General features: G+C 32.3%; 1 protein-coding gene across 2 annotated transcripts in view; it reads left to right on the top strand.

Annotated features, from left to right (window-relative positions):
- LOC132562737 (leucine-rich repeat flightless-interacting protein 2-like) overlaps window positions 1-10,734 on the top strand; it is a 36,194-nt gene extending 25,460 nt beyond the window's left edge. For both annotated transcript variants that reach the window (XM_060227496.1, XM_060227495.1), the window contains one exon: window positions 2,002-10,734. In XM_060227496.1, coding sequence (XP_060083479.1) covers window positions 2,002-2,109 — 108 coding nt within the window. In that variant the 3' untranslated portion in view covers window positions 2,110-10,734. The remainder of the gene's footprint in view (window positions 1-2,001) is intronic.
- The last annotated feature ends 5,370 nt before the right edge of the window (window positions 10,735-16,104 follow it).

Here is a 16,104-nt window from a genome sequence, read left to right as displayed (position 1 = left end):
ATGGGTGCAGGTAAGTTTATCTGGGGAATGGGTTTAGATAAGTTTATCTGGGGAATGGGTTTAGATAAGTATATCTGGGGAATGGGTGCAGGTAAGTTTATCTGGGGAATGGGTGTAGATAAGTATATCTGGGGAATGGGTGTAGGTAAGTATATCTGGGGAATGGGTGCAGGTAAGTTTATCTGGGGAATGGGTGTAGATAAGTTTATCTGGGGAATGGGTGTAGGTAAGTATATCTGGGGAATGGGTGTAGGTAAGTATATCTGGGGAATGGGTGCAGGTAAGTATATCTGGGGAATGGGTGCAGGTAAGTATATCTGGGGTTTGGGTGCGGGTAAGTATATATGGGGAATGGGTGCAGGTAAGTATAACTAATTATTGGTGCAGTAAGTATTGCTGAATATTGGTGCAAATAAACTGGTTATTGGTGTAAACAAGATTTGTCCTTCGTTGGGATCAGTGATCATTACATACCTCTGGTATACAATATACCTGTTTGTATTAGATGGGTAAGAGATGATAATTAGATAGTTAGCTGGGTTATCACCCCTGTTAACCGTCCAGGTTATTCTGAAGTAGGGTCTCTGTAGTGTGACCAAGGCCTTAACTGTTACAGCACAGTGTATGTTCCATTACCTAGACATTGTGAGAAATACTAATCACTTTGGGTAGTGATCAACCACTCTCCTCAGAGGATGTGATGTAATTCTCTTTGTGCTGTAGTCAGCCTTAAATGGGAGGTTAAGAGTAGATATAATATAAAAATATGGGGCACTTAAAAAGGCAAACCTAAGTCTTTATGAAAAAATAGATAGGTTCTGATTTGTGAGTAAAAACTATTTGCGGTTGTTACTGCATTGGTCCATCAAAAAATATCTGCTTGCTAATCACCTTTTTGCAAACACAATAGAACAAAGGTTAGATAGATAGGTGATTGGTAATTCATTTATTTGACAATCCATACTGACATTGAATTTTTTTTTTCAGACCAATTCTGGTTGATTCATTCCACTTTTCATGGCATGCGTTGTATTTTATATATTAGGTAGATGTGTATTCTATCAAATTGAAGGTATTGATGAAGCATGGGAGTATGTTATGATGGTCCTTGCTGTTTGCAAGTGATTTTTTATTAATATATTTTTTTAAGGTCCTGGGAGACACCATATATAGTCATAGATTGTGTGTAAGGGTAAAATATCAAAAATAAAAATTATTTAGTGTATCAGGTTGTACTATTTTTACATTTGAACTTACATGGTCTATTGTGATATCTGACCACTCACCGATCAGATTGTGACATTACAATAGAGATATGGAGACAAAACAACTTCATGTTTGACACAAGGAGAAAGAAAACTGTTTTTGATAAATTTAAGGATGGTTTAAAATTTGCAAATTCTTTATATTCAGATGCTTAGAAAAACAGGGTGATGATGGATATTTTAATGCATTCTCTTTGTATCTTTGTATATTAAAAGAAATATATTTTAATGAACTTGAACAATACATATTAAGATACCGTAAATATATGATTTTAACCGTAACCTTATTTTAGAGTTTTTTTTAGGACTGCGCTAAAATGTGATTGCATTAAATGCAGTTTCTGTAATTTGTTTCTATAGCAATTATTGTAGATGTACAAATTGATCATGGTGCTAATTTGCCAAATAGTTTTATTGTGAGAAAATTTGATTGCGCCAAATTAAGCACATTTGTATGAAATATGCCATAGTGTGGCATTGCTAAAGGTGCAATGTTACTAAAGTCAGTTGTGGTTTACTTTTACTGTAACCAGTGTAATGTAAACAAATTGAGGTTGCCTCATCTTAATACAAGTGAAAATTGAAAGTATGAGCATTAAACCGATTTTGTTCATTTTTCCAGGCATTCATAATGCAGAGGAATAACAACTGAAAACAATTTAATGCTAAAAAAAAATGTTGATCATTATTATTATTCATTTGTTCATTTATTTATTTTTGCACTTTTCTTTTGCAGTTACGAGAGGCACAAAATCATGTTGAAGAATTAACCAATTCCAATAAACACATGCAGAAAAGACTGGAAAAAATGAAACAAGCTCGTAATGCTTTAGTGAATCAATGAGAGATTTCACAAGGACACCTTGACACAAAGTTTGGTGAAAGAGTTTAGCCTGGCTTATGTGTGATTCCTTTGTGCAGACTCCAATATGAACCGAGTCAATAGTGCTTCATTCTATTTTAGGACAACATCAGGCATTCTGATGATATAATAGGAAGATTTTGTGATGTTTACAAATTTTGGCTGAGTTCTGCTTCAGACTAAGGTATCATTCACCTACAGAAGTAGCCATCATTTTCTTCTCTCCTTGCTAACTGTACAGAGTTTGCCTCTAACATCATCATGCAATGCCTCCTTTTATTATGGCAGTCTGTTGAAACTTTCTAGGATCCATTGTAATATAATTTCACGTTTGACTTAATAATCTTCATCATATCGTTAATTTGAACAATGGAAATGTCTGTCATAATCGAAGGGTTTTACTACGTTATTATGCATTGCAATAAGCTGGAGATGACTTTTTGAATGGCTGTGTAACAAATCGCAGATATGTGGATGTATTTACGCTGATTTTCTCAGTGAATAGAGATAATTGTACAATTTCCCTAGGACTGTTTCAACAGATTGATACTTAACTGATGGATGGCAGACCAAAGTTATTCATAATCAGTGGTTTTCGTCAGTAATAATGAATTCATTTTGAAACTGATGTTTAATATTAATTGATTTGTCAATACACACCCTACCATTCATATTTATGACTGTGTTCACTATTTTGTGCTGGTGTAAATCATTGTCATAACATTATCTTCTGTTCATTGATTCATGTTGCTTTATAAACTGCTGTCAGCTGGTGATGTGTCATTTACACCAAAAATAAGTCTTCCAATATTGTAACTATTCAGTTTCAGACAAAGTTCATGTTTTGTGCCATTAATAATCAGTTTAAGTTTTCAGAACATCAACTATGGATTTCAATGTATTTTGAAAATGAAAATGATATAGGTGTGAATTTGGATTTATTAAATTAATTTCACATTTCCAAAGTAATTCAAGAGTGTAAATTTTAATTACCTGAGAATTCATTCCTATCCACAACATCTACAAACATACTGAAACAAGTTCATACAGATAACATCACTAAAGTCTCCGTAGTATTTTCTACTTCACATGGAATCCTATAAATAGTGTGGTATCGTGACATAAAATCTTGACATTATGTAGGGAAAACCTTCTGTAAAGGTTGTTATTTTGAATAAAGGATTTTCTTTTCAATAATTTTGACGATTACATAAGATGTAAGAATAGATACACTGAGAAATTATTTATATATATGGAGAAAATTAATATTATTTTAAGTCCAGTATATTAAATTCTGTAAAAAATAAATGTAGTAAAATCATGAGAATAATTTGAACCATTAAAAACAACCTTTACTGTAAGTGATGTTTTCTCTCTGAAAATTCTTACATACAAACCATCAACAAGTAGTGTTTAATGAAACAATCTGTACCATGGTAGTTGAAAAGGGAAAAGAAAGAAAAACATTGTAGAGTTTACTGTGAATAGGAGATCTGTATTTGTTGCAGTATCATAGTTTGGTATTGTCTGTTTGGAAACAAAAATCACTGATTAAGTTCGCTTTTCTTGACATCTGCTGTTTAAAGTTGACGTTTTTATAAACTCAAGCAATAATTACTTTAATCACAAATTCATGTTATGTGATGATATTTACAGAATGGCTCAACTATTGAACACAGAATATGTTATTTGAATATTTATTTATTCATTAAGTAGATAATTCTGCAAATATTTTATCATCAGATTTCATAATTGATATTTTCATATTGTACTGCAAACAAATTTACTTGACCTATAACCAGTTTATGGAAAATGCCAATTTCATCTTACATGGTCACAAAGTTTATTACGTGAATTCTTATATCAAATCAGTAAGATCGTTTGTATCAGTTTTTACACATCACTCATTTCTGTCAAAAACATTAACATTGTTCTTCGTTCGTAAACTTTTGTTTGCCTGGGATCTCCTACAAATTTCTTCCAGACTTGGTGGGTGTTATCACTATAACATGTAGTTGTATATTCCTAAACAGCCTTTTGATTCTGTTGTTAAAGAGTTTCTCACCTAGTCCAGTTTAGACACTTTTCAGTTTTCAATCAATCTCTTTTCAAACATTGCAGGCTTTATCACTATGTCATGAAATGATCTTTTCCTGCACAGCTATTTGATTAAAAAAAAAAATCCGAAAGAGTTACTTCCCTTTATTAAGGTCTTTAATTTCATTAGTCTTCTGTTGTACAGAGATTTCTTCTCTCTTTTGACCGATCAGTTGAAAACTTGATATGCATTGTCGGCTAAACATATATTGTTTTTCAATGCATTTTGGAGATTTATTGCCCTTTGTTCCTTTCAGCTTCTTTTTCTTGACTGGAGATAATCTCCCTCATTTGTAAACCACTTTCTTTAAACTTGTCAGGCTTTATTGTAATGACATGAAGTTTTGTTTTCCTAGCGACATTTTGATAGACAGTAATTATTTAACTTCCATCTTTGTGTACATATTGATACAACAGTATACTTCCTTCGGCATAGGACAGATGTTTCACCCTGGTGTAATCTCGTAGGATATTTCACCCTTGTGTAATCTCGCAGGATGTTTCACCCTGGTGTAATCTCGCAGGATGTTTCACCCTGGTGTAATCTCGCAGGATGTTTCACCCTGGTGTAATCTCGCAGGATGTTTCACCCTGGTGTAATCTCGCAGGATGTTTCACCCTGGTGTAATCTCGTAGGTAAATGGATTCTGTCAAAATCAAATGGATAACCTTCAATAAAAGAAAGTCATTATGAAGTGATTTTGTTAAAATCTTGCAGAATTTTATGAGTTTTTGTATGAAATGATGTCTACTATATGGCAATACTAGAGGTTTGTTTCTATGGTAAGATTAGTATGTAAACCGAGTGATGTACTCATTTTGTCTCATGTTGTATATAACACAGTGGTTATCAGGAGCGTTCCTCCGACACTACAAAGATTCTCCTTACTGATCCACTTCAGTGTTGATATGTTTCAAGATTTCAAAGAAATTAATTCAAGAGAGAAAATCAATATCTGTGTATATAAACACATAAGAACGTCACATATATGTAGGAATACTTCTACAAAAACTACTTATTGATATCAGTGGTTGATTTAAGAATGTAGCAAATCATATACAGATGTAACATCTTTATAAACAATACAAAATCTAGAATATACAATATTTTTGGAGATATCGTAATGACATATAAACAAATTATTACCTGTATACAAACGTTTATTTTCACTGTGGTGTATTATTCAAGATGACCATAAATGCATCACCATTGCATCAAACATCAGATTATTGAACCATCTATATTGTTCCCTTCCGCCCTATATACAATTATACATGTATATATATATGTATTAACTTGATTGGTACAAATAATATATGTTCATACTGACAGTAGATTACGTGTGATTGGCATCCAACCATGATATATGTATAAACATTCAGTCTTAAATTTTAATATCATTCCTCATATTAATTGCATTTATAGATTTAAAGAATGTATGTTGTGAGTTTATATTGGGTATAGCAGCACTAATTAACATGAATTACCTGTAGTTAAGCATTACATCAAGTAAAATGGCATAATTGTTCTTTCCAAAATTTCGAAAAATGAAAAAAATTGCTCGGACGACAATATGGATAAGACTTTTTGAATAAAGAGCATTTTATAGAAAATATTTCAATTTCCTTGTGGTTATGATGACTTCAAGAGTGAGACAGAGTGACTATAATGGGTGGCTATCTGTAAATACATGACATGGTTAATTACAAGGGTTTTATTCAAAACAACATGTGGACTGCTTTGTTTTTTCTACAATGGATAGCATTAAATAAACGAGTACATGTATAAGTTAATCTTGCTGGAGATGATGTAGATTAGATCCTCTACATCAAGTTTACAGAGTTTACTGCATGATCGAATGATAGTGTTTAATTCTGTCACACTTGTAGATTAGACTTGTGATACCACGAATGTTCATAAGAATGAGGTTTCTTAAGATATATTTATTTTGTCTTTTTAAAGTCTTTGTTAATATGTTTCATTAATGATATGGCAAAGCTATGTGGAATGAGTGGAGTATTCTCTGGTGGACTGCAAAAAATCTTATTTCATAGGTGAAAAAATAATGATAAATAAGGAGTAGGCCTGTAAATGTATCATTTCTTTAATCGGACGAGGTGTTCAGAATTACTAACCATTCAAAGGGTTTTGGGTTGTTGGTTGTTTTGTCCACAATACTGCTATCCACCATTAGTGCAAAGCATTAGAGAGAATTTCCCCTTCCATGTCACAATGTTATGACCGATATATACATATTATTCTCACTTTTGAAATTAACCTGCTGAATTTGTGACCCAGATTATCTATGGTCATATAACCAGTTTGAATTTGTCAAGAAGTAGAATGTTCATAATCTTATAATCTAAGGGCTCCGATTGAAGCAATTTCCTTCACATGTAGGCATCATCACCAATGTTAACAACTCTGTCTACCATGTATTGGGGAATTGTCACTAAATGAGCTGAATATTAAATTCATCCCAATAATTTCTAATTATCTTAAAGAATTGAGCTTTTACTTGAGTTTGTGAAAAACTTTCTTTGGTATGCAGTTCTTCTCAGTGCATTTTCTGACTATTTTCACAGATGGTACTGACAAGTCTCTTGTTAACTGTATGTACTGTGAAGCCCAAAATGAGAATTTTTTATTCAAATTGTGTTGTAAGTACATTTTCAAAAAAAAAAAAGAAAGAAAAGATAGAAAAAATCTATTTGAAAATCTTAGAGTTAAGGAATATTTTATGAAAGGAGACTAAAGATTTCCGAAATGTCAAACAAAAGCTGACCCTCTGTAGAATATTACTGTCAACTGATAGAATGTTGGATCTCACGAGTGTTACGTTTACCTATTTATAATCACATATCATATGTAGTGTATAGAGAATATGTTATGTAGGAGTGAATGGTTGATGTGTAGTGTGTATTACATGGTAGACTTTTCTTTTTGTGAATGAAATTTGAACAATGTTGTTACATAAAGAATATGTTAATGATAACAGAACCGTGTATGTCACAGATTTTGTGGAAGTATCGACTGGATTAGAATCAAAATTTCTTGATTAACATTTTTGTATCAAAGTTTTGTGGAAAATCAGTTTTGAAGTGATGCCATCATAATGTTTATTTTAATTTTTTATGATATTTAGAGTAAGCTTTTTTAAAAAATTGAAATTTCTGTCATGGACATAATTCTATTTTAAGACTATTGAGGGGATGTTGCATTTCTGTATTAAATCATCCAGCATTATGGGCTTTTAAACATCTCAGATTTTGTTTTATGGGTTGATGTTTAAAATTGCAAAGCTTCTCATAGCATGTTAAAAAAAAAAGATGCAAAATATCATCTCAAGTTTCTCATAGCATAAAAAAAAATAAAAATTTTCATCCAAAGTTTCTCATAGCAACATAAATGTGCACTACAGCTGTTAGTTTCCTTCAGCTATACAAAATCAAACTCAAAAATGTGAAATTCTTATTATGTGCATGTTGGTATTTTGTGTTTTCCTTATTGGTGTATCAATATTTTACAGCTAGCATTTTAGCCCTTTATATTTGTGATATTATAGAAATATGATGGAATGGTGTGGTGAATTGATTGTGAGATTTGGAGTGCATTTTCCCCCCTTTCAATAATATTTGGAGATTATTCCAAGTCTTCCATATGCTGTTTCACATTCACTAGGACATAACCATAGGTACACATCTTAACTTTTTTAGAAATAATAAATATTGTACCAATATCTGCTTCTCTTTTCGAACAACTTAACTATTTGTGGTTATTTTTGAAGTTTCAGAAGGAGATGTATTTCAAATGATTTACAATATCATATTAAATGTTTTTCATTGCTCAATTTGGAATGGTGGATGATCCTTGTGTATAAGAAAATAGACAGGCAAGGGGCATTCAGTAACCATTTGAAGCGTTTTAGTTCATGTCTCTATTGTGGAAGTCATTCTTAAGAGGTGTTGAATGTATACCCATAATGTGCAATAGCTCCACTTTCAGTGGTGATCAAGTCTTGTCATGTTAACATTAATTAACTGCAAATAACCATTGTAACACAAACTTTCGTCTTTGCCTAGATTGTTATAGTGGAAGTTACACACACTTTTGTTTTCTTCTTGTAGCCAAATTCACAGACTAGGGTTATATGTAATTTGAGAGATTAAAGAAACGGGAAATTATTTGATGGATACATGTTATAGAATGGTATTTAAATATAACTTAAAAAATACTAATATAATGCATAAGTTTTAACCATAGCAGTAAAATAGTTAATTTGATAGCCACTCAATATAATGGACACTGTCTAGATCAACAATAGACACTCTGTATATCATGAAGAAAATAAATAATTTCATCAAGATATAGGGTTTGGCTGAATAACCGATTGATACTGATGTGATTTAATTTTTTTTCTAAAAAAATCATTGTTTTGAGGGAAGTGAGGCCAATTAAACCATGTAATGCCCTAACATTTTTCCATCTGATGTCATTTCTAGCTTGTACAAAAACAGTATCAAAGAATTTTTTTTTAAAATTAGTCGATATTTAAATCTGTGTTAGATTAAGATTTTTTTTAACAATTATTTTTACCCATCTGTAAGTTTGTAAGTCATTCCCTTGAATATTATGACACCTTATAGCTGTACTGAACTAATTGTGGCTATTAGAGAGTGTTTTCTCCTCCATGTTTCAGCTTGACTAGAGTTTTATTTCATTTGGTTCTTATCTTAAGACACCAGCTCACCAAATTTGACTTGCTCTGTTAGTTTGTTAAGGAGATAGAGGTACCTTACTGAATTTTAGTCAATTTAGAGAAGGTGAGAGCATTACGCATGTAAATTATTTTTGCTCAGATAAATGTGCTTACATTTTACATGCAGCCATATAAAAATCACATTTTCCTTTGTTTATAAATTGTACATGCATTTGCAAAACATGAGCTAAAGTTTTCTGCACTGCCTTTTTACTAGCAATAGTCAAGAATGATCCTAATTTTGTATCTTTTAGCTCTAATGAACAGACACAGATGTCATACTTTGATATGATATTGGTCAATGGTACTTGATAAATTTATATGCTCAAATTTCAATTATATAAGTTCCACATATGCTTTTTGTACTTTCAGTTTGAAGATAGATAATTTATGTTGGGTAATCGGAATAAATACAAAGGTAATATTGTTTATCTTTCTTCACATTGATAAAATCTTTAGTCACAAAATGAAATACTTAAGTTTCCAATAACATTATGATAATGCAGTGTAAAGAAGCTATATTAACTACAGTTATAGATAGCAGGAAAACATGTTTGTCTTTGTTTAAGAATCCATTGTACACCTTAGGAATTCACCAATACATTGTACGGTTCAAACACCTCAGAATGCCATTAACTGACTCAATATGACCTTTTTACCTGAAAGGAAGTGAAATAAGCACCTATTGGTACCACATACTTACCACAAATTGAAGCCTGTTACTCTGCTTTAATCAGCTGTTGTGTGTCATCAGCATTAGCTTTTGATGATTACCATATTATTGGCTAATGATAATCGTAATGAATTAATGGATTTCATATTCATTTTTAACAAAAGAAATTTTGCTTGGATATCATATTGCTTTTTTTATGGACAGAAAAAAAATCTGCTTAATATTTGTGAAAGACTGAGAAGAAAAATAATCAGTATATACCCCGGCATTCCTAAAAATCCCATATCCCTAATGGTTTTATATGTATATATACAATTTTATGTATGACGTTTGAGGGAGAGTTATTGCCCTTTGTTGCCAGTGAAGTTAGCTGTATAATTGTATTGATAGTAATCTGTGTTTTAAACACAGTATTTGTGTATACATGGTTTTTTTTTTGTCGCTCTCTTTATTATTTAAGAATTCCAATCTGAATAATATTAAAGTTTGTAAAACATGCTGTTGGTTTCACATTTTTTTTTTCATTTGTCAAATTAATGGCTTGATGACCAAATTTAGTTCCCCTTTAGTCCTTGATTGAAAGAGAAGGGTCTAGGGAGATTTTTTGTGGTAATTTCATGTTTTGTAATATCTTAAATGTCGAGAGAAGGATTTCTTGGCAGTTTTGCCAGGATTAACATGTTCGAGAAATAGGGAAGCAATTTTCAAGTTCAGTTAAGAATTAAATCCTGTTGGCTTGTTTCCAAGGATATATGTTCAGTATCCTTATCACAAAACGATGTGATATTAGAGACACATATTTAAGGAATATGACAGTTTTTGAGATTTATTGAATTTGTTATGGATGGGGGTGATCTCAAAACCTTATGTAATATAAGCCTGCATTTGAGATTACCTCTGTAATCGAAATGAAAGATGTGATCTCAAAATGAATGAAAGTGTTGGACGGCTTTGAGATGTTCCCCTTCTGTACCTGCGTGTGTGACAGTAACATGTACTGATGGGGAATGAACCTGATGTGTAAAGGAGCATGCAAATTGTGCAATGCATGATTAAAGTAAAACATGTTTTACAAAAGACAGGGCTTTTTGTTTTTAATTTGTTTTCCTGTGACTTCAGAACATTGCTAAATTAGTCATATCTTTATTATTTTAACCAGCCTGAAGAATACAGAAGTCTTTTTCCTGAGAAGGAGTGAATTCTAAGTTTGTATTCATCAACATCACAGACTGAAAATTTGGATAAATGACCATGTAACTTCCCCTGACTTTGGGCATATTATATCAAATTGACGTTTAATGACAGTAAGATGTTACAAAATATGATATTTTAGCGCTTTTTACTTTGAAAGTGTGCCACTTATTGAAGTTTCTGTAAGTTGTTTACAGTAGCAGTTATTGTGGATACGAAAATGTTAATGCGCTAAAATTTTATAGGCCAAATTAAGAAAGTTTACAGTAAACAACAGAAATTCTAATTCTTTGGTTATACGACTGATGGTTTGTGCATCACTCACCGACTGGAGACTGAAAATCACACATCCATCATGATCATTTAAAATCTTTTTAATGCCTGGACAATTTATCTTCACAAATAGTAACACCCTGACAAAATCATTGTAACAATGTCCTACAGGATCGTTTTAGGCGACTAAACCTGGAATATTAATATTTTTCTTAAGATCTTTCTTCTTCCTAATGTGTCTCCCTTGATAATGCCTCACTTTTAGTCTTTAGTCGAGCTTTGCCCCTGTGTGGAAGGCTCTGGGTTCTATGCCCTTGTCGTGACATAGCAGAATCTTTAGATATTACTACTCCTTACTTAACGTTCAGCATGATGGAAGTGTAACGACTGTGTCACCAGTTGTCAGTATAACTGGATGGGAGTAAGCCGGATGTCCTGCCGGGGACCTTCAGCGTGGTTACAAAGTCTTCATTTTCTCACTATTACAAGCAGGCTTAAACGGACATACCACAGCTCCCAAATGATCTACTCACTTTGCATATCCCAAGAGACCGTCCTTAAATAACCCTAGCTGTTGATAACACGATAAGCAATATAAGCTATACCAAACCAATCACCAGTACATATGAATTACTGAGTCTATGTTTTTCGTTCTGGTGCCATATTCTTTGCGTCAGCAACGTGATCGCCAGCTACCTGTCTCGAATCTTGACCTTTACTATCACTTAGTGTCTATAGCATGCTCTTAATGGTTTTTAAATGTTTCTTGATATAGATTGTGTATAGTTTCAGTATTTAGCCAATATAAACTTTGTAAATTGTCTCTTTTTGTCGATCTTTTCACCTTAGGATTTTTCTGACATAACCATGAATCCAACGGCAAATAAACTGTCAAACCATTCCAATCCTACGTGATGAAGTATTTTATAGAAATTCCTGTATGTCATAGAACTGACAATGAGGGAATAGTTGCTTTTGTGATTTATTCCTTCTATTTCATCTAAAGCTGCACAGATTGCAATTGCTTGAGCTATTTATAGGATGCATTGCCAGCACACGATCCTCCATTTTTATATATAATTTGTCCGAAGGAGGTTTCAATATGAAACTGAAAACCTCTTGCATATTATCATATGTTAATAAACAATTTAATATTTTTCATTCCGAAAACTTAATCGCCAATCCAAACGTATATTTTTTTCCATAAAATTTACTCAAAATCGTTCACTGCTCAATAAATGTTATTGTGAAGTGTTCATTGTCGTATTTTGTAATGTGTGTAAAATTGCCGTTTCTAAGAGATTTTCTTAATTTGACTGCATTAACAACAGGAATGCACGTGACTGACAAAGGTTTTCCGAAGTTATGTTCTACAGAAATTAGCTGTATCAATTGTCTTTAGACACAAAATATTTAAAGGGAAAAATTGAAAACAGTACGTGTTATTAAACACACGTTGATCAGTACTTTTATTCACCTGTGATTTCCTCAAGAGTAATAATTACATTGTATAACGAGTAGGTGTCGAGTCATGAAAGAAGGACGTACATTGTATACGAGGTGATGAAGCACCGAGTCGGTAACATGGATGATGTACGAAATATTGTGTAAATCGGTAGAGAAGCATTGTCATTACCTACTCATATTATATCAGCATGTTCAGTATTAAATTAATGTATGTTTTATATATTGTTACAAAACATTAAAAAGACATTTTCGATGTAATTAATACAAACTACATTTTCACTGTAATCATTACAAACTACATTTTCACTGTAATAATTACAAACTACATTTTCACTGTAATAATTTCAAATCACATTTTCATTTATTATATTGTCATTAGTACAAACAGTAGGTTTTTCATTGTAATCAATACAATTTGTACAATCAATCCATTTTACACTGAAATCATTACAATGCACAATGAAGAAAGTACTTGATTAACTAACAATAAATAACATATTGATTGTAGCCGAGGTACAGAATATCGATTACGTTTGTTATCGCTAAAGTTAAGGTCAAACGACGCCACAAATGGTTTGTCGACTCTTTAAAAGTCGAGCAAAAAGAAAAAAATATCAGGCAGAGAAATAGAAGACAAAAAGATGTGATGTTTAGCCACCTCGTACAATCATTACTGGGAACACTGAATACGTGCTACCGGCAAGAGAACATCTTGTTCATGTTTCTCATCAAATTGAAAAAAATGTATGCAAAATCTTTTATACGGATTCTGACAAATTGTTTTCGAGGACGTTAAATCCCAAACGGTTCAATGGACAATGCACTTCTGGGCCTCAAGAATGTTGTTTGGCCAGTCTACTGTTTGTCACAGGTATTTGCTGCTCTTTGTGACGTTCGATACCCTATCAACGTTATACTATTGTAATGACTTCGTAATGAAAGACCTGTGAGGCCCTGTCGTATCTTCATCTTAATTATGTTTACAATGAAATATTTTAGATTTTTGTTGTAAAGGAGGTACCCCTGTCATGTTTTGACCGGAAGTAAGACTTGATTCAATGTAAAATGAATTCCAAAATGATATATCGGAAAGAGTTTCTTATAAGATTATAGGTGTGTAATATTTACGTTTATTCTTTATGGTATTTGGTTGATATTGAGTTAATAATCACCCGTGTGATCACAATGAACAACATGAGCCAAGCGGTGTGACTACTTATGTATTTTTTCGGAATAAATGGAAATGTCATAAAATCGTCTCTATCATTATCTAATACCAGGTATCGTTCATGTTTAAATACTACGATATAACGTTTTCATATAATATATATGATTTATATTCAAATTGTACCTATTTATGGAATTCAATTTTCCCTACTCTTGTACTGATAAAATCAATTTCATTTTATTTTATTTTGACTTGGATTAAACATTTGTATCTCTAATCGAATTTTCCTGCTTGCGAACGATTGTGATTATTCTCGTTAAGATTCACCACTAATCACCACTAATCACCACTAATCACCACTAATCACCACTGATCACCACTGATCACCACTAATCACCACTGATCACCACTGATCACCAATAATCACCACTAATCACCACTGACTAATTCATCATTTTGCTCTATTGTGTCGACTTCCAAATTTGTTTTGAAAGTTTTTAATCGTTTGTTTATCTTTTTAACAATTTAAGATAAACATGGGTGTACATATTGGCAACATCGACTGTGAGTAATTTGAAATATCAACTTTCATTAGAGCCGATATTTTTTTTTGTAACTTATAGTTCATGACGGAAAATGTTACCTAGTAAGTTGGTACCATTTGTTTCCTGCCAGGTAACAGTTAACCAGTTAATGAGTAATCAGAAAATAAAACAAATTATATTTTTATCACTGAATAGGACTTTCCCAAAGCAAAATATATCAATCTGAGCTTTCTCAGTAACCTACAGTTCAGAAATCATAAAGAATGATTCCAATTTTGTTTGAAAATTTTCGCAATCAACAAGTTAATACAAAGCAAGTTTTGAACAACTGGCGCCATCTTCAGGAGAGTTATGATGTGGCATCGTTCTTCATCATACCTTTAATAACAATCTACTATTTACACAGTGTTTCATTACTTGATCAATCTAGGATTAGAAAATTGTCATTCGGTTTGTGTTAAATCCCTTTCAATATCTCATCCCGAATATATCTATAATGAACGGACACTCCAGTTTAAATAAATCAATGGACTTGTTCTGTGTTATTATCACATCAGAAAACATTGATCAGCATGTAAACTATCGGAAAAGCTAAGACTAATAGGACATCCTATGTGATGGCCTATAGACTAATGAAATATTGATCTGGACGTGTTACATTACCGTGACTTATACACACCCGTTATATCTCGTCTTAATAGACATCCTATGAGAGGAATTCATATTATCGTTTAAGTTGTTTTGCGATAGTTTATTATTTGTATTTAAATTTGTGATGTACAATTAATTGAAAATAAAAACAGTTTAATGTTCACTAAAAAAGTTATTAAATCTAAAAAAGTACGGACATGGTTGATTTATCCAGACATATGAATAAATATAATACCGAGACATCGATGATCAATCTAGACACACGAATGAATATAAAACTCTGATTCATTTTTCCGGTCACATACAGTAATGTTATAATCCGTAATTTTGTGGTATTGAAACGTTTGTTATTTACATACTGTTAACGTTGATATTTTCGAGATTCGATATTTCGCTAACTTTGAGGATGAATCAGGAAACATTTCTGCGTTTCTTGATTGCGGGGGAAAATATTGGTTTTTTTTCAAGATCTGTATGAATATTTAGCATAAACAAGTAGGCTGTTTAATCAAGATATTTGTGTATTGACGTTTTTGCCGGAGTAAATCTCCTTAAGTGACATTATAAAATTCTGTATTTACACGAACTATCTTATTCTTTCCTCTATCATTTCTTAAAGTCACTTTACATTCGGAATAAAATTTCATTTCTTCTTCCTAGCTCTGCACCATGTTTTCCTTACAGTACAACTATTCTGATAATATCATTGAGTGATCGTCTCAGTCAAGGCAAAATTCAATTGTAGCTAAAAGTGAGCTGCACTTGTTTTAAGGGCAATGTATGAAGGGGTGAAAACGAATACTATTCATTAAGGACGAAAACGATCTGAATTTTGTGTCCAGATGTCTGCAGATTAGGTTATTGAACGCCTTACACAATAACATATTCTGTTACGAAAATATTGAAGTGTGAACATCGGGATCGAGGACACAGACCTAACATAACAAAAACGAGATGACAGTGGACTAATCATTAGGTCATCGAAATTCAATTCCTGCAGCTTTTTTTATAGTTGAAATATTTGGCTACAATGGGCTTGGAGTAACTTTAGGACATTACAAATTATGGTGGCATGCCAGACTACTAGTCAATTTCACAGCTTTAGTTTATTGTTCCAGTTTGCCAGTAGAGAAATAACGATGTCAGCGTCCA

This window comes from Ylistrum balloti, unplaced genomic scaffold, assembly GCF_031769215.1.
Source record: "Ylistrum balloti isolate Yb309-2 unplaced genomic scaffold, AGI_CSIRO_Ybal_v1 Utg371496, whole genome shotgun sequence".
Lineage (NCBI taxonomy): Eukaryota > Metazoa > Mollusca > Bivalvia > Pectinida > Pectinidae > Ylistrum > Ylistrum balloti.
Note: the sequence above shows the minus strand (reverse complement) of the source record. Positions and strands in the feature narration are given on the sequence as shown.